This window comes from Humulus lupulus, chromosome 4 (assembly GCF_963169125.1).
Source record: "Humulus lupulus chromosome 4, drHumLupu1.1, whole genome shotgun sequence".
NCBI classification, from domain to species: Eukaryota; Viridiplantae; Streptophyta; class Magnoliopsida; order Rosales; family Cannabaceae; genus Humulus; species Humulus lupulus.
This window is the reverse complement of record NC_084796.1, coordinates 3,020,871-3,048,179: the sequence shown is the minus strand read 5'-3', so window position 1 is coordinate 3,048,179 and position 27,309 is coordinate 3,020,871. Positions and strand designations below refer to the sequence as shown.

General features: G+C 34.0%; 4 protein-coding genes across 4 annotated transcripts; 2 read left to right on the top strand and 2 right to left on the bottom strand.

The window, feature by feature from the left end:
* The first annotated feature begins 563 nt into the window (after positions 1–563).
* LOC133830588 (uncharacterized) lies at positions 564–1,096 on the top strand. Its single transcript, XM_062260596.1, has 2 exons — positions 564–950; positions 1,043–1,096. The coding sequence occupies exons 1-2, from the start codon at positions 564–566 to the stop codon at positions 1,094–1,096; spliced, it is 441 nt and encodes a 146-aa protein (XP_062116580.1).
* A 5,488-nt stretch (positions 1,097–6,584) lies between these two features.
* Positions 6,585–8,251, top strand: LOC133829673 (uncharacterized). Its single transcript, XM_062259432.1, has 2 exons — positions 6,585–6,771; positions 7,844–8,251. The coding sequence occupies exons 1-2, from the start codon at positions 6,690–6,692 to the stop codon at positions 8,065–8,067; spliced, it is 306 nt and encodes a 101-aa protein (XP_062115416.1). The 5' UTR covers positions 6,585–6,689; the 3' UTR covers positions 8,068–8,251.
* Positions 8,252–19,671: 11,420 nt separating this feature from the next.
* Positions 19,672–22,047, bottom strand: LOC133829672 (uncharacterized). Its single transcript, XM_062259431.1, has one exon. It carries the CDS (start codon positions 21,923–21,925, stop codon positions 19,865–19,867), a length of 2,061 nt encoding a protein of 686 aa, XP_062115415.1. The 5' UTR covers positions 21,926–22,047; the 3' UTR covers positions 19,672–19,864.
* A 1,456-nt stretch (positions 22,048–23,503) lies between these two features.
* On the bottom strand, positions 23,504–24,729 carry LOC133830587 (uncharacterized). The gene is made up of 2 exons (XM_062260595.1): positions 24,111–24,729; positions 23,504–23,772 (listed from the first exon to the last, which is right to left on the bottom strand). The coding sequence occupies exons 1-2, from the start codon at positions 24,727–24,729 to the stop codon at positions 23,504–23,506; spliced, it is 888 nt and encodes a 295-aa protein (XP_062116579.1).
* Between the last annotated feature and the right edge of the window lie 2,580 nt (positions 24,730–27,309).

The following is a 27,309-nucleotide window of genomic DNA, read 5'->3' as shown; positions in this document are numbered from 1 at the left end:
TAGTATAATGAGGCTAATGATTTTTGTTTTGGAGATTCAATATCATGGATGGTTAGAAACATTATTTACAATACTGGAATTCATTCTTTCCTAACAGATCGAATATTGGTTCCTTAAGGGTTAATTCTGGGACGCAATAGTTATTAAGCTGAAATCTATAATTTGATTATAGATTAATTATTCACTAGTGAATTAATGGTAATTAGAATGATAAAATAGTAATCTCGACCAGCTCTAATTAACAAACCAAGAAGGACAAAAATACATTTACTGATTATATCAATGGACTACAAAAGAAAACTCTATTAATATAATTCTATAAATACTTCTATATTTATGGCGGAGTATTTATGGAATTAACAAATAAAATTAATAGATTTGAGATCAAAATCACTTACACTTTGTTTATCAGAGCCATTGTTCTCGATGTCGTTTCCGTTTTTAAAATAGTCGTTTCCGATTGGATCCTCATGCATCACCGGCACCAGAGATGGCTCGACGAATTAGTTCCTTCGATGGTTTGAGAAAGATCGAGGCGGTGCGATTCGATTTCGCAGTACAACATGATCAACTACTGCCTCTACCGGAGAAGATCATGGAAGCTTGTGGACAATTTTGCCCAATGGTTTCGAGTAACCAAAATTTTGGATTCCATGAAAACCATGGTTTATTCAAAATCAGAAACCGTCCCAGATTATTTGAAAGAATTCATATTCGATGAACTGAGGATAAAATCAAGCAAAGCGAAGACGTTAAGCGACGTCGTAAAGGCGTCAAAGCAGAGAGGCAACTCTGCACTGTCTAGAAACTCGTCGAGCTACGCCAAGCTGAAATGGAGCGTTTCGGAGTTTCAATACGGCGAAAGCCTTCTGGTTTGGCACTTAGCCACCGAGCTTTGCCAGATGATCCGGAGGACAGGTCGAGCTACGGCGGTGATGGGAAGAGAATCAGTAAACTGATATAGGATTGCATGTTCTATCTTCTGGTGATGAAAACGACAATGTTGGCTCCCGTTTTGGGGAATTCGCATGTTGTTTTTCAGGACACTTGTGCTGAAGTGAAGAGGTACTTGAACAATAATGTTGCACGTGTATGACTAATTTCAAGTTTATGAGAAAACTGATTTGATTAAGACCAAGTTTAGAGTTTCTGCGGTGAAGGGTATCACTAGCAAGTTGGTATTTTTCGATGCTTGTATACTGGCGCAGCAGCTTCGTTTGGAGGTGAATGGGCGGTGGAATGTGATGAGTCAAGTTTGGGTGGAGTTGTTGTCGTATACTGCTATTAACTGTCGTTCGATCATCCATGCACAACATTTGATGATGTATCATTTTGGTCTTGGGACTACGTTGTAAGGGCTGCACATGAGCATCACCCATATATATATATATATATATATATATATTTATGTATTTATAACATCTAGCTGCACACAAACTCACACATGACGTATATATATATATTTATATAAATGCTTGTTATATTTTGTCTTCTATCTCAACGAGTGATAGTGATAGCGAATATATATTATTTAATGGAAAAAGGAAAAACCTATAATACAACTTTATGCAAAATTATAATTAACAAAGTAATTTTACAAAATATATAAGCAAAATCAAAAGATCTAGAAGAAGAAGAATACAACTTAAATCATAAATCATACAAATAAAGACGTAGACTAGAATAAATAAATGAAAACAAAAGAAATAAGGAACAAAAACTCTCATACAACTACAGTGTAGAGTAGTAGGGATCATCAACTTGAACAATGTTCAAAATTTTTGTCCAAAAATTTATTTCCTCATATTTTCTAATCACTAAGGAATCTTACAAGGAAATTGCTCTATGGAATTATCAAGTATTTTGGTCTATTTTGTAACCAAATACTTTGTAAATAGAAAATTGTGTCTTACAAGTAAGAATTATGCTCGCATTTATAGAGTTTAGGATACCATTTCAATTTCAAAATTCACCAACCCCATGGTTGTTTACAATGTTTAATTGAATATTTATGGAATTAAAGTGAAGATTTGAGAGTTACTTGAGGTGTTAAAACTGTTCAAATTGGAGAAAAACTGAAATTAGAATTAGTTGTTAGCACCTCTAGTCGCGGCCAGGAGTATCAATGGTCGCGGCCATTGGCCTCTATCCCCCAAGCCGCGGCTAGGGAGTCTCAGCCACAGTGCATTTTCAACAACAATTTTTTTTTTCAATTTTCCAAAAAACGTCTCAATCTCTTGCCACATGATTTTGTAACATTCATATACGTTAAAAACATGTCTTCAACAACAATATTACATAATAACTCTATGAAATTCAAACATAAATGTGTACCTCTCAATCTACATATTATTAAGTAATATTTGGGAGTTACAAATTCGTAACTCCAAAATATATTACATTTAGGCACACACATATATCCATTTTTGTAACTCTCAATAATATGTTACAAAGTGTGACAAATGATGGAAATTAGACCCGGTAGCCATTTTAAATATTGCACTTTAATTTTTACCCACTGCTTGCGGGCATAGACAAACCAAACAACAAAAATTTTGAATCAACAACTTCATCAACAAGCAATAGTAATATACTAAACGTGTACACGAAGAAATATATCTTCAAATCTTGTATTTATGAAACTTTATCAGAGCTTGAAGAAACCAAACTTCATCTTTAAACTATTTTGAAAGAACTAAAGGCAGACCATTACCACACTATCTTACAAGGAAATTGCTCTATGGAATTATCAAATATTTTGGTCTATTTTTTAAACAAGTACTTTGTAAATAGAAAATTGTGTCTTACAAGTAAGAATTATGCTCGCATTTATAGAGTTTAGGATACCATTTCAATTTCAAATTTCAAATTTCAAATTTCATCAACCCTATAGTTGTTTCTAATGTTTAATTAAATGTTTATTGAATTAAAGTGAATATTTGAGAGTTACTTGAGGTGTTAAAACTGTTCAAATTGGAGAAAAACCGAAATTAAAATTAGTTGTTAGCACCTCTGGTCGCGGCCAGGAGTATATATATAACGTTTCTTATATATAGAATTATTAATTAGTTTCATTTTGATAAATATTCATGCAACAGACTTGTTTTATATATATATATATGAATGATGATCTTCTGTATAGAAATTAACACTGGGAAAGATCAAAATATTAATTATAAGCGAAATCAAACTAGATTTACACTCACATATAGTATTATATATATAAAACGTCATATAGGAATAGTATTCCTCTATGTAATTATAGCAAAGAAAATTTTATACAAAGCATTGACAGACTAAATTAATAAGAAAGCACCTGATATAAAAACAATCCTACATTGAGTTATAAAGATGCATTTACAAGCAGAAAGATAATTCTACACGAATTGACTTCAAACAATTCGTTAAATAAAAACAAAAAAAAAATCAGCATAAAAAATAATAGCAAAATACAAACGTTGCTTTATTTAGAAAGATGACAATATAAGTGAAATGGTTTATATCTTTTTGGACTCTGTGTTTTTTCTTATTACTTGTTTGGACTCTGTGTTTTGACAAATTATTTTTTGGACCTTATGTTTTGTAAAATGATTAAAATGGAATCCTAAACCTGATTTTGGTCAATGTTTTCTCAACTAAAATCACAAATAATTTACTAAACTAACAATTCAGAATAAAAATAAAATCATTCTGTTTAAAAACAGTGTTGTTATATTCAATTTTTTCTTCATCAAAATTGAGTTTAGGGTTCTATTTTAACCATTTTACAAAATATAAGGTCCAAAAAGTAATTTTTCAAAATACTGAGTCCAAATAAATAATGAGAGAAAATACAAAGTCCAAAAAAATATAAACCTAAGATAAAATGATAAAAAAGTACGAAGGAATTAACATTCTGAGAATAAGTTAATAAGTAAAGCTCCGTGCAAGAAATGCCAAAACATTTTGTCATAATAAGAAAAAAATATTTATGCATGTGATATGTTGGTCAAACTTATTGGAACGTTAGTTTCTTCTAGAGAAATATACCTTAATTAAGGTTAGATTACACCTTTTGAGATTAAGTTTTTAATTACATTTTATATGAGATTTTTAATAGAGTGGGCAAAAATATGATTTTTTAAAAAATAAAAAAAGTTAATTTATGATTTTTTTTTTAAGAATTTTCACTTTTATGAGTTTATTTTCCCATATTTTTGTATAAAAGTTGGTTTATGCCATAGTTTTACTCTTAATCAAATTTGGAAGGGTATGTTTGTAATTTGATTATTTTTTTTAGGTTATTTGTTTTTTTATATTGTTTTTATATGACTAATTTTATAGTAAATTTTTCTTTGGTTGTTTTGCAAATTTTTTTTTGTAATATGAATTGTTTTTAAAATTATTATTTATTTATTATAAACATGTTTTTTTTATGATTGTACGTTTTTTTTTTCAAATCCTGGGTAGGGTAACCAGTTACTTGATTGATCTTAAAAAAAAATCCTAGAGCTAGGTTAAATAACATGCACCAGGGGGGGTAACTAGTTATCCTGAGATGAGTAACTTTCTGCCATAAGAGGGGTAACCAGTTACCTAAGAGGGTGACGAGTTACTCATATTAAATATGAAAATAAACATCAAATTTGAAGGAAAAAAATGGAAGAACACTTCATTAAAAAAGGAAGAAGAAGTAACTATGATTTTAGTAACATAAGTAACTAGTTACCATAAAGAAACCATAAATACACACACATCAGAACGTGAAAGTAACCAGTTACCTTCAGAAATATACATACAAAAAATGTGAAGGTAACCGGTTACCCATTCACGTTTTCATATTTTTATTAGTTTTCTTTCCAAATTTTAGTATTCCTATAAGTGTTACAATAAAAAGAAAATGCTGAAAAAATTGATTTGATTTTTTTTTACATATAGTGGAAAAAACTATAAAAAAATTACAATAATTAAAGATAATAAATAAAAAAAAATAGTAGAATAATTATGTAATGCTAAAATATATGTGTGAAAAAAAAGAAAAAAAAAAGAATAAGAATGAGAATGAGAATGAGAAAAGAATAAGAACAAAAATGAAAAAAAAAACAAAAGAAATGATGAATGAAAAAAAATAGATGAATAAATAAGAATGAAAAGAAGAAGAAGAAAAATAATGGAAAAAAGAAAAAAAAATGAATGAAAAAAATGGTAGAAAAAAAAGAAAAAAAATCTCATATGTGTGAAAAAAGAAAAAAATGAAAGGAGAAAAGAATAAATACAAAAATGAAGAAAAAATAGAATGAAAAAAACTGAAAAAATATGAAAGAAAAAAAACAAAATAATACAAATGAAAGAAAAAAATAGATAAATAAATAAAAATGAAAAAAAGAAGAAGAAGAATGAAAAAATGGAAAGAAAAAAAGATGAAGGAAAAAATTGGTTGAAAAAAAAAAGAAAAAGGAAAAAATGGAAGAAAAAACAAGTAAGGAAAAAAAAGAAAAAATAATAAAAAAAAATGATGGAAAAAAATTAAAAAATAAAAATAAAATTACCTTCAAAATCAAAGAAAACATAACTATGATAAAAAAATTTGACATTTCCATATTTTAGTTAGCTATTAATTGTGTTTTCCATACTCTAACTTTTTCTTTAATAAATTTCTCATACAAATTAAAAAAAGTATAACTCATATATTTTTGCACATTAATAGTATAAAAGCCATATTTTTTAAAATTCCCAATTATTAAACAAAAACCATATTCTGATGTATTGTCTATGAAGGCCCAGATCCTAAACCTGAGAATAAAACAGTAGAAAATACCTGTAAGGAAATGGTATTTATGTATAATTCATCATTCGTATCAAGAGTAATTATAGACTAATCTCACTAATTATGCCTGAGCCATGTGGCGGCAAGAGAAATGCTCTTATTAACTTAATTGACTAGAATGAGATCGGTTGAAGGTGAGAACTCATCAATGATATTAGGTCGGAAAACTTAAATATATATCTAAGAATATGATAAACTTAGAAAGTACTTAGAGAAAACTTGAAGAGTAAAAGCTTTGAAAAACAATGAAGAAATGATATTCCTATATTACTCAAGAGCCTTAGTAATAGGGGTCGCTGTCATCCCACTTATGGTAACTGGTTACCCTTATTATGTCAAAAAATTATTAAAATTGGTTACCCATTTTGGTATATGTTATTTAATCTATGATTTTTTTTACTACTTTACCCGAAACGTACAATTTAAAAAAAAATTTATAATAAATAAAAAATATTCTTAAATACAATTCATATTAAAAAAAGAGAAAAAATAATTTGCAAAACAATCCAAAAAAATTTAACATAAAATTAATAATATGAAAAAAAAAAAAACAAATAGACTAAAAAAATAATAATCAAATTCCATACGTACTCTTTCAAACTAATAACATAAAACAATTTTTATAAAAAACAAAAATAATAAAGTGAAAATTCTAAAAAAAAAACAATAAAGCCATAAATTAACATTTTTTTTTGGTTTGAAAAGCCATATTTTTTAACACTATTAAAAATACCATTAAAATGTAATTTCGCTTTATTTTAGTATTAAAGCTAAACCCACCTTCGTTAAAACGAAATAATCTCTAAACCTGAGGCTGAGGGTCACAATATACAACTCAAAGCCCTAGATCGCTGTAGTGGTGGCCGGCACCAGTTCCAGAGCCATGGCGTTAAACAACGGTCTCAGATCCATCGCCAAGCAGATTATCGCTGCCTCCTCCGAATCCACCCTTTTCATCAAGCCAGGTTTACCTCCTCCTTCTTCTTTTGAAAATTATTTGTGAAATTATTAGGTCGTTTTGTTTGGTTGCGATGATAGGAAGGAATACTAAAATTTTGATTTTCAATCTCTCCTTCCCCTATCGATTCAGATCACTTGTTTTACTCTTATTAAAGCCTTGAAATTTCGGGTTTAATTTATAATCTGTTAGGGCGGGGACTTAGGGTTTTGTCGATTTGGGGTCTATTTGGAGATGTGAGGGTTACCGCTTGTTCATGGGTTGAAATGAAATTTGAATGTTGAATTCAAATTAGTAGTGGGTGTGTGATGGTGAATTCAAATTGGAAGAAAGGCAAGACGAGAAAATTAAGAGTGTTGGTATTGTTAATATATAATTCACGGAATGTTATAGAATTTTAGTGAACTATCTAGTGTAATTTGGAATTTGGAAGAATTTGCAGGAATGACAATCTCAGAAATGAAATTAGCAATATTAAGTGTAAAATAAACGTCATTTTGCTACTCGAGTCATTTGCAAACGCTATATATCGTGTATTTGTTTAGTTGAACATGGAGTTTTATGCTCTCTGTGAAGTTTAGTTAGTGTGCATATTAGTATAGCTCATTCAGTAGTTGGCATGGATTTCTGAGAAGGTTTGGGAGTAACTTACCTTACTTGTTCTGTGGTTGGTAGTCATTCACAGTTGTAGTTGAGTTCTTAAGGGTCAAGCATGACTGATTGATCATTGATGATTCTGATTCATTTTTAACAATCGTTGTTTTAGACAATAATACATATGTAGAAAATCTAAATTCTTTAGAATGCTTTACACATCGACAGTAAATGTATTTGGAATTTGGTCATTGGTATAATTTTTCTCAAGCATTTGACTTTTTTTTAGAATGTTTCTTTTTTAGAATTTGGCATTGGTTTTGTAAGGATTCCCCTAGTGGCGAAAAATGTGCTAGCTACTACTACTCTTCAAGAGCTTTTCATAATTTATGCTATAAAATTTCCTTGATTCTTCTTTTCTACACAACACAATTACTAGGTGTGTGGACTAACCACAATAGGTGGCATATTTTGTCTCTGGCCAGGTACTAGAAGTCTTCACTCGACTGGAGTGAAGAGAATGGGTGGAGGAGGACACGCGCATAGCGATTACGAATACTACCTTCATGCAAAGCACATGTACAATTTGGACAGGATGAAGTATCAGAAAGTGAAGATGCCTATTGCTGTCTTTACCGCGTTTAGCATTGGTGTCATCGTTCCTGTCTATGCTGTTATTTTCCAGCAAAAGAAGACCGCCTCTGCTTAGATTCTTACAAAAAAAATGTTCATAATAAGGATGGCATGGCATCCCAAATCCTTTCCGGTACACTTTTGTCGTTCGGTTTTGTTTTCAAACTGTTTGCTGTTAATTGAACTTTACCCTTTTGAATCCACACATTCATTATAATAAGATCTTAACTTAATGGAGGGCTTCGAACTGTAAGCTCTTATGAAGGTGTTGGCATGATGCTAAATCAAACCTCGGGTCTGGTTTCAGTTCGATTGGTAAAACTTGGTTATGATGGAAAAAAACATACTCTTTGCGTTGTGATTTGTATAACTTGTGTACTTTTTCAATGTCTTGAATGGTGCCATAGCCATTTGTGGGTCCCAAGTTCGATTGTTGCCAAGACATGTTGCTAAAAATTGGCAAAAATATTAATATTTTAAAAGTTTTGGCAACCTTATAGACTGTTAGTATAGATTGTTATTTGAAAACTGCTGTATTTTTTTTTATTAGGTGGATGAAAAAGAATTGGGCAATAGTTAGTTGAAAACTGCAGCAGAGTTTTTAAGTTAATATGGAAACAATTGTACAATCAGCAACAGAATCCTGTAATCTGTTTTTTTTTTTTTTTTTGAATAAACAGAATCCTGTAATCTGTTAATAAATGCCTATATATATTTATGTAAAAATAATAAAAAAAAATCATATATAGAAGAGCAAAAAGATTAAATTGAAAATTACATATATACCATAACATTAAGTGTAAAATATTTTGATTAGTTTCCAAATGAATGAAGACCTCAACAAGATTAGTTAAAACATGCAAATTTTGGGTGCTATCTCCTCCTAATAATAATAATAATGGGTTACCTTCTCTGAAAATTGCGTTCCCAATCCCAAATGATACATGAGTAACCAAGTGAAAGTCAAAAGTTCTCCACCTCTACTAGGTTGCTCTGCATGTGTGGCTGGGCTACAATTCATGGCCGCATAAGACATCAACTCTATCCACACTCTTGGACCATCACCTGCCACTGCACCTCTTTCAGCTCTTTCAACTCTCTGGCGAGAATACAAGCATCAAACAGCACAGATTTGCTTCGAGTTCCCTTCACAGCAGCTGGTCTACGTGGTGTTCTTACTGAGATCAACTTTTGACAAGCTTGCTCAGAGTTCGAAATCGAGTGCTTTGAGAAAAACCTTCTTGCCTCTGCCCGTGTATCTTGGAGAACTATGGACAAGTTTCCCATGTCTTGGGACAACATTTCAGGCTGCACGACCAGTAGATAAAACATGTAATCCGAGACAAGTTTGCGAAACTTAACCTTGTTGCTCAAAGAGTCGTCGTCGTCGTCACCGTCCTCCTCGAGATTTTGGCAGCAAAGCTCAGTAGCTATGTGCCAGAGAAGAAGGCTCTCCAAATAATGAAACTCTTCAATACTCCATTTACAAAGATCGGTATAGGGCGAAAGCGTAGAAATACTCATTTTTGAAAACACAATTTTAAAAACAAAAAAAATAGACAAATATGTCAAAAAGACGCTTTGTTTTTTTTGATAGAATTCGATACATTTAGATGGCTTTCGATACATGTGTTGTTCTTGATGAAGAGACAGTAGTATTCGATAGACCTCGATGGAGTTCGATGTCTATTCAATACCTGTGTTTAGTTTGTTATGTTTAAAAGGCATCGAAACCCATCTAGCATATATGAATCGAAATCTATAGAACAATGCCAAAGAAATAACAATATAAGACTGCTAAAGTATCGAAACCCATTGAACAAGTGTTAAAGTATATCGAAACTTAAACATAAATATACTAAATAATTAAGAAAGACCATGCATATATAAAAAAAATACTTTGAGTAGCATTGAAATTTATCTAGGACATACCAAATTAATGCCAAAAAAAAACAAAAACAAAAATACTACATGTATCGAACCTTATCAAAATTTATTGATCGAAAAAAATTGGGCTACCAAATCTACTGAACATCAAACATTATGCATTGATCAGAACCATATCATGGCAATATCAAAAATCTGACTTTTCAAATTCAATATATTATTTTACATGCATTGAAATCTATCGAGGTAATATTGAAAGAGTCGAAAATACCATAAAAAATGAAGAAATACAACCAAAACATTATAAAAGTAATTTTTTTAATCAAATTAGTTTATCATGTAAATATCTCTATATGGTATATATTTATATGTAAAATTTTGAATCATCATTTCATAGCGAAAGAAACCTTGATCTCGGGACAGTCCTCGAACTCCATCTTTGTCTTTATAGAAGCGAGGCTACTAATCATCTGAATAGACAATGTCAAGTTGAGGCAGAGCTTGAGGGAGAGCTTTTCGAGCAATTTGAAGTGGCCAACAGAGTCTGAAATGTCTTTCAATTTATTACACCTCCAAATATGAAGTTCCTTCAGGTTCTTCAGATGTTGAAGCCCCTCAGGGAGATTCTCCAAGTATGGAAGATGATCCAACGTTAAACACTGAAGACTCGAGAGAGACTCCCAATGCTTGTTGAGATCAAAGATTGAGATGCAGACGAGTCGGAGTGTTTCCAACTGAGGAAGAAGCAATGGTCTCTCTGTTGTCGTTGTTGTTGTTGTTCTGGTCCACTGTACAGGAGTCCAGCTAGTGTTTTTCAAGACCAAATATTTAAGCTTTGGGCAAGTTGGCAAGGAGATGAGGCTGCGGCAGTCTTCAATGGTTAGTTTGGAGAGAGAAAGAAATCCCTCTGGTTTATTAGGAGTCTTGTCCTTGTAGCTCCACCATGACTTGAGTTTAGGCAAATCTACGAGCCTGAGTTCTATCAATGATGGAAAAAATATTTGACTCTCGACTTTTTCTGATATGCACTCTAGATTGGCCATGTCTTCTAAGGCCAGTACTTGGAGATCACCCAAGTGATTTAAAGATGGTAGACTATGCCATTTCATGCATTTCCATAATGATAATTTGATGAGTTCTGCTTTCAAAGAAACCCAAGTAGGGAATTTGGGACCAGGATGAGCAAATAGAGATAACTCCTTCAGATTCGAGTGAGGTTTGAGCTTATCTGTTGTTGACTCATCTTTGAGATCATTGGCTTGTGGTTGCAGCTCCTCTGATTTTGACTTTTCCCCAATGATATCATCTGTTGTCGTTTTTTCATCATTCAGTTCCTTTGATGTTTTTTCTTCATTGTTGAGACCATTCACATTTGGCTCCAGCTCCTCTGTTGTCACTTTCTCATCTTTGACATTATTCGAGTATGGCCTCATCTCCTCCATTGTCTCTCTTTCATCTTTGACAACATTCGAGTTTGGCTTCATCTCCTCTTCGATTGTTTTTTCATCGTTGATATGATTCGACTGTGGCTTTAGCTCTTCAGTTTTGTCTTCTTCTTCGAGATCATTAGAGACTGGATTCAACTCGTTTGCTGTTGTTTTTTCATCACCACTGAGATTAGAGTGTGGCTTGAGCTCTTCAAATTTTTCTTCTTTGAAATTATTCGAGACTGGATTCAACTCATTTACTGTTATTTTTTCATCATTGAGATCATTCAAATGTGGCTTAAGCTCCTCCATAATCATTTTATTATCAATCAGATCATTTGAACTTGCCTTGGGCTCCTTAGATATCTGCTTTTCATCTACGGTAAAGGATTGTGGCTTGAACTCCTTCGTATTTTCATCATTAAGATCACTGGTCTTGAGCTCTTCTGTTGTTGTTTTTTCTCCTTTGTGATCACTTAAATTTGGCTCTAACTTCGTTGCTTTTTCATCTTCGACATCATTCGAGTGTGAGTACTTGAGCTCTTCTGTCGTTTTTTCTTCTCTGTTGTCATTCGGACATGGCTTCAACTCCTTTGCACTTTCATCATTAAGAACATTCATGTTGGTCTTGAGCTCCTTTGTTGTCGTTTCTTCTTCTTCACGATCATTAAAAGTTGGCTCTAACTCCTTTGTTTCTTCATCTTTGACATCATTCGAGTGTGACTTCAGCTCCTGTGTCATAATTTTCTTCTCATGGAGATCATTTGTCTTTGGCTTCACCTCATTTCTCTGTATTATATCTTCACCATGGCGTTGTGACTTGAGCTGACCCTTTCTTTTTGCATCACTAAGATCAATCGAGTTTGGCTTGAAATACTTTTCTTCTGACTTCTTATCACCAGAACGAACTGGTTCGATATCCCAAATCAACACTAAGGATCGAAGATGCTTCTTCTCGTGTAGATTAGCCTTCGTGGCATCTATCCCAATGCTCAAATTTTTAATTCTCAGCTCACCTTTTAAGTTGTTAAGGTTCTTCAACTCGTCTAGCTGCATGTCCGCACTGCGTTTGGAGACAAAGTCAGCATCATTCTTCAGTACAAACTCTGATAAAGTTTGAAGATTGGTCAGTTCACCAATTCCACAAGGCATATGAGTCAGACTATAACATGAATCAATCTCAAGATTTCTAAGACTCATTAGTTTCTTGATCTTTCTAGGCAACACTTGGAGTCTACCACAATGGTTGAGTTTCAAAGTTTGCAAACGAGACAGCTCACAAATAGACTTAGGTAGTTCTTTGATGTCTGTATTTTGAGAGAGATCAAGGTACTTCAAATTCTTCAACTTGCCAATGTTATCAGACACTACTTTGATCCCTGAATTGTGAAGATCCAAGGTGCGTAAGAACTTAAAATTCGAAACAATCGTGTCGCAAATCGACGTGCCTGATCTCCCTTCAATCTGCCACTGCAGCTGACTATGCAATATGATTGTTCGAATCCTTTTCGCTTTGTACAAGGAATCTGGAAGCTGCCATGGTGAATCCAAGTGAAAGTCAAACAACACATGATGAGTTTTCTCTTGAATATTTTTCTCTTCTTCCAATCTCAATGCAGCACACTCCACCCCTGCTATCTCCTTAGCAAGATCATACATTAAGCTCTGCATTTTGCAGCTCCTTAAAGCTCCCCACTCGTCTCTTTTAACCTCTTCAAAGAACAACCTTTCTTGTAACTCCATAACATACTTATCAGCCACATCTTCCGGACAATCATCCTCACTTAAACAAGCTACAAACCCTTGAGATATCCAAAGCTTTACGAGTGTTGGCACATCAAACTCATAATTCTTTGGGAACAAACTACAATAAGCAAAACAAGGCTTCAAGTATGCTGGAAAGTGTTCATAGTTCGATTTAATCACCCTCAAAGCGTTCTCTCTTTCTTTGGTTTTTTTCTGCTTTTCCCATATGTCAAATGTGTTCTGCCACTCAGTTCCCAAATTCTCCAAGTACAACATGCTCCCTATCGTTCTTACAGCTAGAGGTTTTCCTCCACACTTGTTCAAAACCTCATTCAAATTCTCATCTACACCTTGCCTTTGGCTTAACTGAATACTACTTTTTAGCAGAGCAAAAGAGGCTTTTTCATCAAGACAACCCAAGTGGTAAATCATCTTCTCATCTTCATAATCCAATTCATGACCACCCAACACTTCAACCATAAGACTTTGAGCAACCTCTTCAGTCTGAGTTGTCACAATTACTCTACTACCCTCTGCCCCATATCTTAACAATTCTCCAAAACTTCTGAACTTCTCAAGATCCTCATAACACAAATCATCAAGCACAATGAGAAAACGCTTTCCATCTATTTTTTTATGTACATTGCTGCATAATTGGTCATCCAATAACAACGAATCAAACCCACTAAACCATAATCTTGGTTGGAAGTTTTTTTGGACCAAATCATTCTTAAAAACAAGTTTAGCGAGTTGGGTTTTCCCTATTCCTCCCTCACCAACTATGGCAACAACTTTCACTTTACTACTTTTCCCTATTCCTTCCTCACCAACCATGGAAACATCTTCCACAGTACTCCTTTCCATTTTCTCGTCGTTTCCCAACAACAGTTTCAGCATCTCCTCTCTATCTCCATCTCTCCCAACCAAATCCATAGACTCTAAAAGCCCACCACTTGGATCAACAAGACCTTCCTTAGCTCTTCTCTCAACTAATTTTTTCGTAATTCGCCTTATTTTCCTTTTAACATACTGCAATCGAATAGCTGAGCAAGGAAAATCGTATACCTCTATATTTGTCGTTTTTGCTTTGGAAGGAAACGACTTGTCGTTTAGTATGTCGTCTGCTTGGTAAAGTGCATCTTCAAGCTTCTCCAGCAGTTCCCCAGCTCCGAGTAAATTGATTGCCTTCTTCTCCAGATCGACGAGTATTTTGAGACACTCATCGTCGATGTTCAAAGCCGATGTGACCCTTCTAATGGCGTGAGTGCCGAGAAGACCGATGATCCGCTCTGCGACGTCGTTGCATGGTTTTTCTTCTGGTGAAATAGGCATTGTGTTGAGTCAATGATCAAAAAAGATAGTGTGGTAATGGTCTGCCTTTAGTTCTTTCAAAATAGTTTAAAGATGAAGTTTGGTTTCTTCAAGCTCTGATAAAGTTTCATAAATACAAGATTCGGAAGATATATTTCTTCGTGTACACGTTTAGTATATTACTATTGCTTGTTGATGAAGTTGTTGATTCAAATTTTTTGCTGTTTGGTTTGTCTATGCGCGCAAGCAGTAAGCCTAGATATCAAGTTTAACTACGTACTTAAATTATGAAAGACTATATATGTATATATATATATATAAATATATGTGTGTGATTGTGTATTTATATTAGTTCAACCCACATACTTCTGAAATAATTATTACGCCAAAACAAATTTATATATTCGATGATAACCTTGGTGGGATTACTAGTTGCTATATTATTTTTAAATTATATAATATTAGATTAAATAATAATATAATGTCAGATTATTACGCCAAAACAAAATGTGATTTGTCACGGGAAAAGTTGAGAACTACCAACTTTTAGGAGTAGTTAACTAAAATTAGACACTAAATATATTTAGTTGAACTTTATCCATTATTATCACGAGACTTCAAAAATTACCATTGTTTGAGCACATGGTTCTAAGTATTGTTGTAATGTGTATTATATATGTCATATTATAGTTAAATTGGAAAAGTGTGTTTAAGGAGAAAAAAAACATGTAATTGAAGGGGTATAATGGGTACATTAATTGAAATTTTGGGTACTAAAATAAGATTTAAAAATAGTGGGTAAAAATCAAAGTGGATCATTTGAAATGGGTACCGGGTCTAATTTCCACGATTATTTGTCATACTTTGTAACATATTATTGAGAGTTACAAAATTTGATATATGTGTGTGCCTAAATATAACATATTTTAGAGTTACAAAATCAGTTACAAATTTGTAACTCTCAAATATTACCCATTGATGTGTAGATTGAGAGCTACACATTTGTGTTTGAATTTCATAGAGGTATTATGTAATATGGTTGTTGAAGACATATTTTTAACTCTCGTTAGGTATATGGATGTTACAAAATCATGTGGCAAGAGATTGAGACGTTTTTTTGAAAATTGAAAAAAATTGGTTGCTGAAAATGCACTGTGGCCGAGACTCCCTGGCCGCGGCTTGGGGGACAAAGGCCAATGGTCGCGACCATTGATACTCCTGGCTGCGACCAGAGGTGCTGACAACTAATTCTAATTTTGGTTTTTCTCCAATACGAACAGTTTTAACACCTCAAGTAACTACCAAATCTTCACTTTAATTCCATAAACATTGAAAACAATCATGGGGGTTGGTGGAATTTAAAATTGAAATGGTATCCTAAACTCTATAAATATGAGTCTAATTCTCACTTGTAAGACACACAATTTTCTATTCACAAAGTACTTAAAAATACACCAAAAGACTTGATAATTCTAGAGAACAATTTCATTGTAAGATCCCTTAGTGTTTAGAAAATAGGACGAAATAAGCTTTTGGACAAAAGTTTTGAACATTGTTCAAGTTGGTGATCCCTACTACTCTACACTGTGGTTGTGTGAGAGTTCTTGTTCTTTATTTCTTTTGTTTTCATTTATATTTTGTCTTCTATAGGGGCTTCACTTTAAGCCCTACCGGTAGGGCTTTCAATGTTTCTCGACCCGTGAACAGTTTTCAGTGCAACTTTTTTTTTTATGACCGTGTATATTGTAGCTATTTAGAGCATCCTGCAAATTTTCATAAAGTTCCGAATAGTTTACAGTACCAAAAAATAGGTTCAAACGTGTTCTTTTCCATGCGCATAAAAAAAATTAGTCACGCGTGCAATATATTTGAACTTGTATTCGGTACTGTAAACTATTCAAAATTTTCTGAAAATTTGTAGGATTCTCTAAATAGCTACAATATACACGGTCATAAAAAAATTCCCACAAAAAACTTCTAATAGGTCGAAAATACTAAGAATCCCACTAATAGAACTTAAAATGAAACATCTATAATAGAATTCTCGTATCTATACTTATGTATATATTTATGAATAAGCTCCTCGTCCTCCTTCTCTTTTGTCTTTTTATTATTTTGTTTTTTTCTAGTATGTGAAAATCATCATTTAACCTGCTTAATTTATTATTTTTATTTTTTTTTGTCATTCTTGTAGAAATTTATCTTTTTGTGAGTAAGATTTGTTTTGTTCTTTCTTCTTGATATGCTACCTATTGATTTATTTATTATCTGTTACTCCAATTCCAAATTTTAACACAGTCCATACTAGGTTTTTATATATATACGACACTACTTTTTTTTTTCTTTCGTTCTTTTCAATTACTCTTAAGTGTCAACATATGTCAACATAGTTTCTTATTTTTTGTTTCATTATATATTATACTTTGTAAGCTTTTTGAGAGATGATATTATATATATGAATAGATCATTCTTGTTTTGTCATTATGTTTGTGATCTTCTTGTGCCTTTTTCTTTTGTTATTTTCTTCTTCATACTAATTGCATATATTGTAGATAAATGAATAAGACTTGTGTTAGTAAAAAAAATGTTACCTGCGCCACTTTCTTTTGTTATAATATTTTTTGTTGTTATTTTTTTTGTCTTTTCCTTATGTCATTTTTTCCAAATAATTTACTACATTAATAGATAATACGCATAAATGAATAAGAATATTTTTTTAATACAAAAAATGTTACAATAGTTATGATTGTTGAGTCTAATTTATGTATTCTTTATATTTTGTAATGCAGATTAATAAACAATTCTTTACTAAAAAGTTATAAAAAAAATAATTTGAAAATTGTTAAAAAAATTAATTATGTTAAAAATAAAAATGAATTAATATAAAAACATTTCAGCCACTTTTTCCAACAAATAATTTATGTAAAAGGTTTTTATGATAATATTTTATTTCAAAATGTAAACATATTTTTATATAAATATTTTCATTTTCATTTAAATATATTATATTAAAGAATTGACTATTGATGTATTGTCTTTTTAAATATATATATTTAAAATTTATGTGTTATATATTTTAATTGCCATAAATATATAATGTATATTATTATTTAAATACTATTTATTTAAATTATACTATATATATTTTTTATTGTGATGAATTGTTTATTTAATTTTATTAAAACATATATATTTTATTAAAAAAAATAGTTTAATTTTTAGAATGGATAGTTTAATTTTTGCAATAACTTAATTTAATCAACATATATAATATATTTGATCCAGATTATATTTATAAATAATCTAAACCTATTTATTTGATACTTGATATGTTGGTGCTTTATTGTATTCAGGGTAATTTCCTGTGAGACAGAAATGGTTGTGTCAGGGTAATTTCACGTTTTTTGTGTGTATATTTTTTGGGGTAACTAGTTACCTTCACGTTCTGATGTGTGTATATTTATGGTTTCTTTATGGTAACTGGTTACTTATGTTACTAAAATCATAATTATTTCTTCTTCCTTTTTTAATGAAGTGTTCTTCTATTTTTTCCTTCAAATTTGATGTTTCTTTTCATATTTAATATGAGTAACTCGTCACCCCTCTTAGGTAGCTGGTTACTCCTCTTATGGCAGAAAGTTACTCATCTCAGGATAACTGGTTACCCCTCCTGGTGCATGTTATTTAACCTAGTTCTAGGATTTTTTTTTTCACATAACTATTAAAGATCAATCAAGTAACTGATTACCTTACCCATGATTTGAAAAAAAAAACGTACAATCTAAAAAAAACATGTTTATAATAAATTAAAAATAATTTTAAAAATAATTCATATTACAAAAAAAAATTTGCAAAACAACCAAAGAAAAATTTAATATAAAATTAGTAATATAAAAACAATATATAAAAAATAAGCTAAAAAAATAATAATCAAATTACAAACATACTCTTCTAAATTAATAAAACTTGGTTAAGAGTAAAACTATGGCATAAACCAACTTTTGTAAAAAAATTTGGGAAAATAAACCCATAAAAGTGAAAATTCTTAAAAAAAAACCATAGATTAATTTTTTTTTTTAAAAAAAGCCATATTTTTGCACACTCTATTAAAAATCTCATATAAAATGTAATTTCCTCTTTTTATTATTGCCAAAAAATGTGTGGATGAGAAGTTGAACCCTTCACATCTTCTTTAACAATCAATGGACTATCCATTAATCAAAATATATTTCTTTGTGTAAATTATAGTTTTAGATATTTTTATATACTTTTTAACAGCACTTTACCCAAAATTATATCAAAGATAATTATTAGAATTTAAATACCTACTAATAAATGCTAAAAAATTTAACTCATAAATCTTAAAATAAATTAATGTAATTATAAAAATATAAACATTGAGAAAATAATAGACTTTTATAATCATTTTAATTTATAGATAATTGAAAAATAAAAACTTATTATCATTATTAATGTCAAAATATCAGGTTTTTTATCGTGTCGTGCTTTCGGGCTAGTTTATTTGTGTTTTTGTGTTGTGCATTCGGACTTGTTGTGTCGTGCCGTGCTCAGGTCCATGTCATGCCGTGCCAATTTTCAATTCGTGTTGTGCTTGGCCCAAGCTCATATTTTTTCGTGCCGTGTCGTGCTCGTGCCTCTCGGGCTCATGCCAATTTCGTGTCGTGCTAGAAAGTCCGACCCGTATTTACAGCTCTAGCTAGAAGAGACAACTCCTTCATATATTGGAGTGAGAATTGAGCTTAACTGTTGACAAACATTGTCGTTTTCATTTATTTTGTCGTTTTTCAAATATATTGTCGTTTTATATTACTCCATCATCCATGATATTTTCCTCTGTTCATCTCAGTTTTTGAACAATGCAAAGGAACCAAACTGTTGATCCTGTGTTGCTGCTGAGACCTTTCCTTTTGGTCGTTACTTCACAAATATCACTGCAAGAAGAACATGGAGATTCGAATTTATGCTTGTTGAATGTTGAAGCGTTGTGTTCTGTCCAAGCTTTACCTTTCGTTAGTTTTTGGCTGGAAAATTAGTCTTCAAAAAGTGTCGAACCACTGGTTCTAAGAAGACTCGTACTTTCTTTTGGAAAATTCTGACACATATAGTTCTGGTGAAATAGGCATTGTGTTGAGTCAATGATCGAAATTCTAAAACTTTGTGTGGTAATGGTCTGTCTTTAGTTCTGTCAACATTGATTTTTATTAGTACAAAATGGTTTAACGATAAAGTTTTGGATTCTTCAAGCTTTGATGTATTCTCTGCTTTAATAAAGTTTCATAAATAAGATTTGGAAGATATATTTCTTCGTGTGCAAGTTTAGTATATTATTACTATTGCTTGTTATATTGGTTATGGTTTGGAAAACCAATTCATTGAAGAAAAACCTTATAAACAATGACAATGGACCCATCTTTGAACACAAATTACCACTCTAATAATAAAGTTGTAATAATTAGAGAATATATTACACTAATTAATTAATCACTTCATGATTCCCATATTGGTGTTTGTGGTGTCTTGTCGTTCTTGCTCAGTGAACTGAGTCCCAAGACCAAAATGATACATCATCAACCAAGTGAAAGTCAAAAGCTCCCCACCCTTACTCAACTGTTGTGCATGGATGATCGAACGACAATTAATTGCAGCATACGACAACAATTCCACCCAAACTTGACTCATCACATTCCACCGCCCATTCACCTCTAGCCGGAGCTGCTGCGCCAGTATACAAGCATCGAAAAACACCGACTTGCTCGTGATACCCTTCACCGCAGAAGCTCTGAACTTGGTCTTAATCAAAGCAGTTTTCTCATACACTTGAAAATGCTTCGACAGCTTATGCTTGTTCAAGTACCGCTTCGTTTCAGCACAAGTGTCCTGAAAAACGACATGCCAATTCCCCAGAACAGGCGCCAACATTGTCGTTTTCATCACCAGAAGATAGAACATGTAATCCGATATCAGTTTACTGATTCTCTTCCCATCACCGCCGTAGCTCGACCTGTCCTCCGGATCATTCTGGCAAAGCTCGGTGGCTAAGTGCCAAACCAGAAGGCTTTCGCCGTATTGAAACTCAGAAACGCTCCATTTCAGCTTGGCGTAGCTCGATGAGTTTCTAGACAGTGCTGAGTCGCCTCTCTGCTGGGATGCCTTTACGGCGTCGCTTAACGTCTTCGCTTCGCTGGATTTTATTCTCAGTTCATCGAATATGAATTCTTTCAAATAATCTGGGACGGTTTCTGATTTCGAAAAAATCATGGTTTTCATGGAGTCCAAGATTTCGGTTACTCGAAACCATTCGGCGAAATTGTCCACAAGCTTCCATGATCTTCTCCGGTCGAGGCAGTAGTTGATCATGCTGTACTGCGAAATCGAACCGCACCACCTCGATCTTTCTGAAACCACCGAAGGGACTAGTTTGCCGAGCCATCTCCGGTGCCGGCGATGCATGAGGATCCAATCGGAAAAGACTATTTTAAAGACGGAAATCACGTCGAGAACAATGGCTCCGATAAACAAAGCGTAAGTGATTTTGATCTCGAATATTCCGAATTCGAGATTGATATGCTTTTTTCTGGTGAAGAAGATGATAGCGGCGGAGACGATGGAGAGGAAACCAACGGCGCGGAGAATGTATCCGGTGGTGCAGTGGAGAACAACCACCTTAGTGTGAAGAACTTGGTACATGAAGCTTAACTCGTACTCAATCAATCTAAAAGCAGTTAAAGCATTGTCATTGAGAAAGTAAATCCGACTTGATTCTCTATCTTTCAAACTCACCAAAAATCCAACGATTAATCCCTTGAAGCTCTCGAATCTAGCGTAAGCGATTTCAAGCAGCTTCATCTCGCTTAACATGGCTCCTCCAGAAGAAGAAGTAGTCGTAGTAGTAGTAGTGGTGGAGTTCGTTGTCGTTTGGTGGTCCGGTGATTGTCGTACGATGGAGGAGTAAGTGGCGGTGGCTTCTTCGTAATCGGGGCCGGGATTCGGCTCAGGCAAAACGGTGGTACCAAAATGGTCCAAACTGGCTAAGTAGAGAGCTTGAGTTCTCTCGGCGAACTTGATTACTCCTCCGACGAAGACCAAGAGAGATGGGAGCCAAAGCTTGTTGGTTGGGAGAGTTAAGTAAAGGCTATAAGAAGCGGAGAGAACTTGTAAGATGAGTCCGAACAAGTGTCTGATCCACAACTCGTTGTCTTCGAGAGAGAATGAGGTGATGTTGTCTGGTCCGCCGAGATGGAGAAGGAGAAACGATGCCCAGAGTGCGAAGAGGTCGTCGTTTCCCTCGAGGTGGCCGACGTCTCCCTGGCTCTTTGTGATGATTCCGATGGCGACGGCGGCGACCCAGTCGGCGAGGAGGTAGGCTGACCAGAGGAGGACTCGGAGGGGAGTGGTCTTGAAGCGTTGGCGAAGTGGGGCGAAGAAGATGAGGACTATTTGGAGGAGGAGACTTCCCATTATGCACACTCGGAGGTCCCATGCATCCCATATTTTCTTCACTTTTCTTGGGATCGGAAGTTCCATGTACATGATCTCCCTCATTTTTCTTATGAAAGGAGAAGGTAGACGAGAGTGGTTTGTTTGGTTGATGAGAAAATCTAGTGTGATTAAGGGAGTGATATCGAGTACACATTAGTGTTTAGAAGAGACTTGGCTAAACAGAAGAAAACTCACAAGAAGCAACTTTATGTTTTAGAAATGCTAACACACAAGACCCCCAACCCGAAAACTCGTTTTTTTTTTTGAAAAGTCCGTTGGATTCGGGTTAAATCCGACCCGAACCCGACAAAATTCGGGTCGGATTCGGGTTTGAAGTTTGTTAAAACTCGGGTTTGGATTCAAACCGGAAATCCAAAAAAATGGTATTTTTGAAAAAAAATGTAAAAAAATAGTATTTTTGCAAAATTTGGCTTTTCGGCCCAAAACCCAATTGGCCCAATCCAATCCAAAATCAAACCCAAAATCTGAAAAAAAATAATATTTTTGAAGAATAAAAATGGTATTTTTAAAGAAAAAGTGTAAAAAAAAATGATATTTTTGCAAAATTTGGCTTTTCAGCCCAAAACACAAATGGCCAAGCCCAACCCGAATCAAACACGAACCCGAATAAAACCCGAAACCCAAAAATTTCGGATTGGTTTCGATATCATTTTTCTCAACCTGAAACTCGTAAAATCCGACCCATCTGCACTCCTATTTTCTCTTATCATGGAAGCTTGTATTTAATTAGAGTATTCCTAAGGACTATTACTACTAGTGATTATCAAATATCACATATTTAAAATTAATGTATGTAATATTTTGACTTAGCATCAAAAACACGTGAGAAACTTTAGTCAGCTATACGTTTCAATAAAGGAAAAAGAAAAAGATACATATATAGTGGCTATTTTTTTTATTAATTAGTAGCTTTTTTCCTCTAGGAGAAGCAAACTCACTTTGTTTTGCCTTCTGGTGTAAAAAATTCTCAACTATCGTTTTGATTGTATGTATCTATTGGCGTAGCTCTGTTTGTCCCCTGCTTCTCAATATGCCTCTGTTTCCCTTGTCGTTTTTGACATATTTTGTCGTTTTTTTCTTACTCCATGTTCCTCTATTTTTCTCTATTATCACTATATGCTTTTTAATTTTGAGGCATATAAAGAGAGGAACATACCAAGGGAAAAAGCATCATCAGAGAATTATATACTGAAAAAACCCCCAACGAATTATCCATATATTGATTAAAAAAATATACAATAAAAGGTCCATATGTGCAGTGATGAAGCCAGGATTTATAGACTAGGGGGCTAATTTTATTATTGTATAATAAATATCATACATAATAATTCATATTGTTATACAACTATAATTTATAATAATTCATCATAAAGATCCAAATATACGATGTATATAACCTTTAAAAACAAGTTGTAGTCTTTCAAATAACAAATATCTCAATAGAAAAAGCGACAATAATAATTCAAAACATCAATTTTAATTTTTATAAGTAAGTTGTGCTTGACGATTATTTATAGATGCAAACTCATCTATAATGAATTCATTACTAAATTTTGTAACAATTTCTTTCTCAATACAAACAATTAAGCAATCATTCAAAAAACTATCTTCCATCTTGTTTCAGAGCTTTGTCTTGATAATTTTCATGATAGAAAATGCTCGTTCTGTAGTTGTTGTTGATACAGGAAGAGTAAGAACAAGCCTAAGTAATCTGTCAATAAGAGGATACATAATTGCTTTCTTTGTTTTCACCAAGTCTTGACACAATTTATGAATACTAGATAAATTATGTAATTCAGGATGATTTGGAATGTCAAGTACAAAATGTTGAAGTTCAATTCTTAGACGTACTACTTCTTGCTCTGAGAAATCATGAGGATAGAACTTCTCTGCAAGTTTGCAAATATCATCAATATTGAACAATTTAAATCCATCTATTCTATAAGATCAAAAGCAGTGCTAAGAACAAGCAACTCTGCTGAATGTTCATTGAATCTAGAGTTTAATTCTTCCAACTGATAGTCAAGTGTAGTAATAAATATATCAACTCGATAACAATACATAACACTAATCTTATCTTGTTGATTTCAAGATCTTCCACCCCTTGCAACATATTGAGCATCCAAATCAGGGACATCAATTTGATGTTGCTCACAAAATTATGTAACCTTCATGAGGAAAGATTCACATCCTGAATCTTGAAAGCTCTTAAGTAGCCTATTTGTACTTGCAACAATATGCATTGCATTCAAAATATCTTGTGATTGTCGCTGTAAGGCTACACAAAAAATACGAGTAATTTCCAAAATTTCTTTCATAAGATGTAATATGAAAACAAACTCAAAAGATAATAATTGATTGCAAGCAAAATATGTATCTCCACGTTGAGAATATGAAACTTTTTCTTTTGCAATTTTACTCACAACCACACAAGTTGCATTAAACATTTTTAGCAAGCTAGAAATATAATCCAAATGAGAACCCCAACGAGTATCTCCAGCTCGCTTTAAGGTGCCAATTTGATTTAGCCCCGTCCCTGATTCGATTTCATCATTTGCAATATTAGTAGCAAGTTCAACAGATTGAGCCTCCTTAAATTCATCATTACACTTGCAAGATGCAGTAACAATATTGATAATGAAAACCAAGGTAGTAAAAAATTGATGAACTTGACTTACTTCTCGAGAAGCTGCAACTAAAGCAAGTTGGAGGCGATGGGCTAAAAAATGGATGTAATATGCATATAGACATTCATTACAAATTAAAGCTTGCAAGCCATTCCACTCTCCTCTCATGTTACTAGCTCCATCATACCCTTGCCCGCGTATATTACTAGCTCCTCTCATGTTACACCGTTCTTATTGATTCGGGTGCTACACACTCCTTTGTTGCTAGTAGGATTATAGATGGGTTGTGTAGACCTTGTGATTTCTTTTCTGTGGGGTTTGGCACGGTATTGCCTACTGGAGAGTTAGTAGTATCCAGGAGATGGATTAGGTCACTACTAGTTACAGTGGATGGCAGGGAGTTGTCAGTTGACTTGGTGGAGTTAGAGATAACTGATTTTGACATAATTCTTTGTATGGATTGGATAGAGAAGTATGGGCCATCGATAGACTGTAAGAAGAAGATGGTAACTTTTGAGCCAGAGGGTGAGGACCCCTTTGTTTTTGTTGGCACTGTGCATGGACCCTGTATACCTATGATATCAGTACTTAGAGCTAGAGACCTGTTGCAGGGAGGATGCATAGGGCTCTTAGCTAGTGTGGTGGATACCACTCGGTTAGTCTGTGAGTTTCTGGATGTTTTTCCAGAGGACTTTCCAGGGTTACCTCCACACAGGGAGATTGAGTTTGTGATTGAATTGGCGCCAGGGACAAAATCAGTGTCTAGGGCACCTTACAGGATGGCTCCAGCGGAGCTGAAGGAATTGAAGGTTCAACTACAAGAGTTACCGGACTTGGGTTTTATCAGGCCCAGTTTCTCACCATGGGGCGCACCAGTTCTCTTTGTGAAGAAGAAGGACGGTTCTATGAGGATGTGCATCAATTACAGGGAACTAAATAAGTTGACTATCAAGAACAGATATCCTTTACCAAGGATTGATGATCTGTTTGACCAGTTACAGGGTAGAACGGTATTCTCTAAGATAGATCTTCGATCTGGTTATCACCAGCTGAGGATCAAGGAGGAAGATATACCGAAGACAGCTTTTCGCACTAGGTACGGGCATTATGAGTTTTTGGTGATGTCATTTGGATTGACTAATGCCCCGGCAGCATTTATGGATCTGATGAACAGAGTGTTCAAGGACTACCTGGATCAGTTTGTATTCGTCTTCATCGATGATATATTGATATACTCTCGGATGGAGATAGAGCACGAGCATCACCTCAGATTGGTATTACAGAGGTTGAGAGAGCACAAGCTGTATGCGAAGTTCAATAAGTGCTAGTTTTGGTTGCCACAGGTGACTTTCTTGGGTCACATAGTCAGTAAAGATGGTATTAAGGTGGCTCTAGCAAAGATTGAAGCGGTCAGAGATTGGCCAAGATCGAAGAATGCTTCAGAGATCGGAAGTTTCTTGGGTTTGGCGGTTTATTACAGACGCTTTGTGGAAGGGTTCTCCAAGGTTGCATCATCATTGACAGAGTTGACACGCAAGAATAAAAAATTTGTTTGGTCGGACAAGTGTGAAGACAGTTTTCAGAAGCTCAAGGAGAGTTTGATCACTGCACCAGTTTTGAGCCTTCCTACAGATCAAGGTAAGTTTGTGGTTTACTGTGACGCTTCGAGGCGGGGTCCGGGTTGTGTAATTATGCAGACAGGAAATGTGATTGCCTATGCATCACGTTAGTTGAAGGATTATGAGCAGAGATATCTCACACATGATTTAGAGCTGACAGCGGTAGTTTTTGCACTGAAGGTGTGGTGGCACTACCTGTATGGTGAGAAGTGTGAGATATACACTGATCACAAGAGCCTGAAGTACTTTTTCACTCAGAAGGACTTGAACATGAGGCAGAGACGTTGGTTAGAGATGGTAAAGGATTATGATTGTGAGATCCTCTATCACCCTGGGAAAGCCAATGGGGTAGCAGATGCTTTAAGCCGGAAGGGATCGGGACAGTTATACAGTGCTAGACAGATATCGAGGAGGTTGGCTGATGAGATGACTCGAGCAGGGATAGAGTTGGTGGTGGGTCGGTTGGCCAATATCACTTTACAATCTACTCTCTTGGAGAGAATCAACTAGAGACATTAAGGTCAAGTGCCAATCTCATTTCAGATAATATACTCGATTCTCCTTTGCTCTACTTCTTCATTACATTTATCTAATATTTAGCCTATGTGCTTATAGTATATATACAGAGAGGTGGGGCGGACGGAGAAGGAAACCGATTTGCAGATTATTGAGGGACACTCTAAGAGAGAAATTTATATTATATGTAAGGAAAATTGGACTGAAGAAAATTACATAGAAAAAATCAAACCACGCTTCAAAACAAGATATTCACATCCATCTCAATTTGCTATGACCAGTTAACTCAGTCCAAGACACAAAGAAAGAAGAGAGCTGACATAACCTGTTGGAGGAGTCCCTTCCTGCGCCGCTGTTAGTCAGAGAGAGCCAGCCGAGAACCTGTTGGAGAAGTCGCCGTCGGTGGGTGCTCTGCTTCCTCCGCTGCTCGGCTTGCTGGACTGTCCGTTGCCGAGAAATATGGAGAGAGAGTGTGCGAGCAGAGGTCGGGGGAGGCCGGAGGTAGAGAGAAAGACACGAGAGGGAAACAGAAAATCAAACAACCCCATTAGATTTATTCCCAAATTAACCTCGATTAGCATAAAAAAACAATGACCCGGATCAATAACACCTAAAACTATATATCCTTACCTGGCTTACCAAGACCGAAGAGGAGTGAAACAAC

Coding starts and splice junctions, on each gene's coding strand:
- LOC133830588 (XM_062260596.1), top strand. CDS start 564: ATGATCAACTACTGCCTCTACCGGAGAAGATCATGGAAGCTTGTGGAC. Junction 951..1,042: donor CGGTGATGGGAAGAGAATCA/GTAAACTGATAT, acceptor GTTGTTTTTCAG/GACACTTGTGCTGAAGTGAA.
- LOC133829673 (XM_062259432.1), top strand. CDS start 6,690: ATGGCGTTAAACAACGGTCTCAGATCCATCGCCAAGCAGATTATCGCT. Junction 6,772..7,843: donor CACCCTTTTCATCAAGCCAG/GTTTACCTCCTC, acceptor GTCTCTGGCCAG/GTACTAGAAGTCTTCACTCG.
- LOC133829672 (XM_062259431.1), bottom strand. CDS start 21,925: ATGAGGGAGATCATGTACATGGAACTTCCGATCCCAAGAAAAGTGAAG.
- LOC133830587 (XM_062260595.1), bottom strand. CDS start 24,729: ATGAGAGGAGCTAGTAATATACGCGGGCAAGGGTATGATGGAGCTAGT. Junction 23,773..24,110: donor TGCAATGCATATTGTTGCAA/GTACAAATAGGC, acceptor GCAAACTTGCAG/AGAAGTTCTATCCTCATGAT.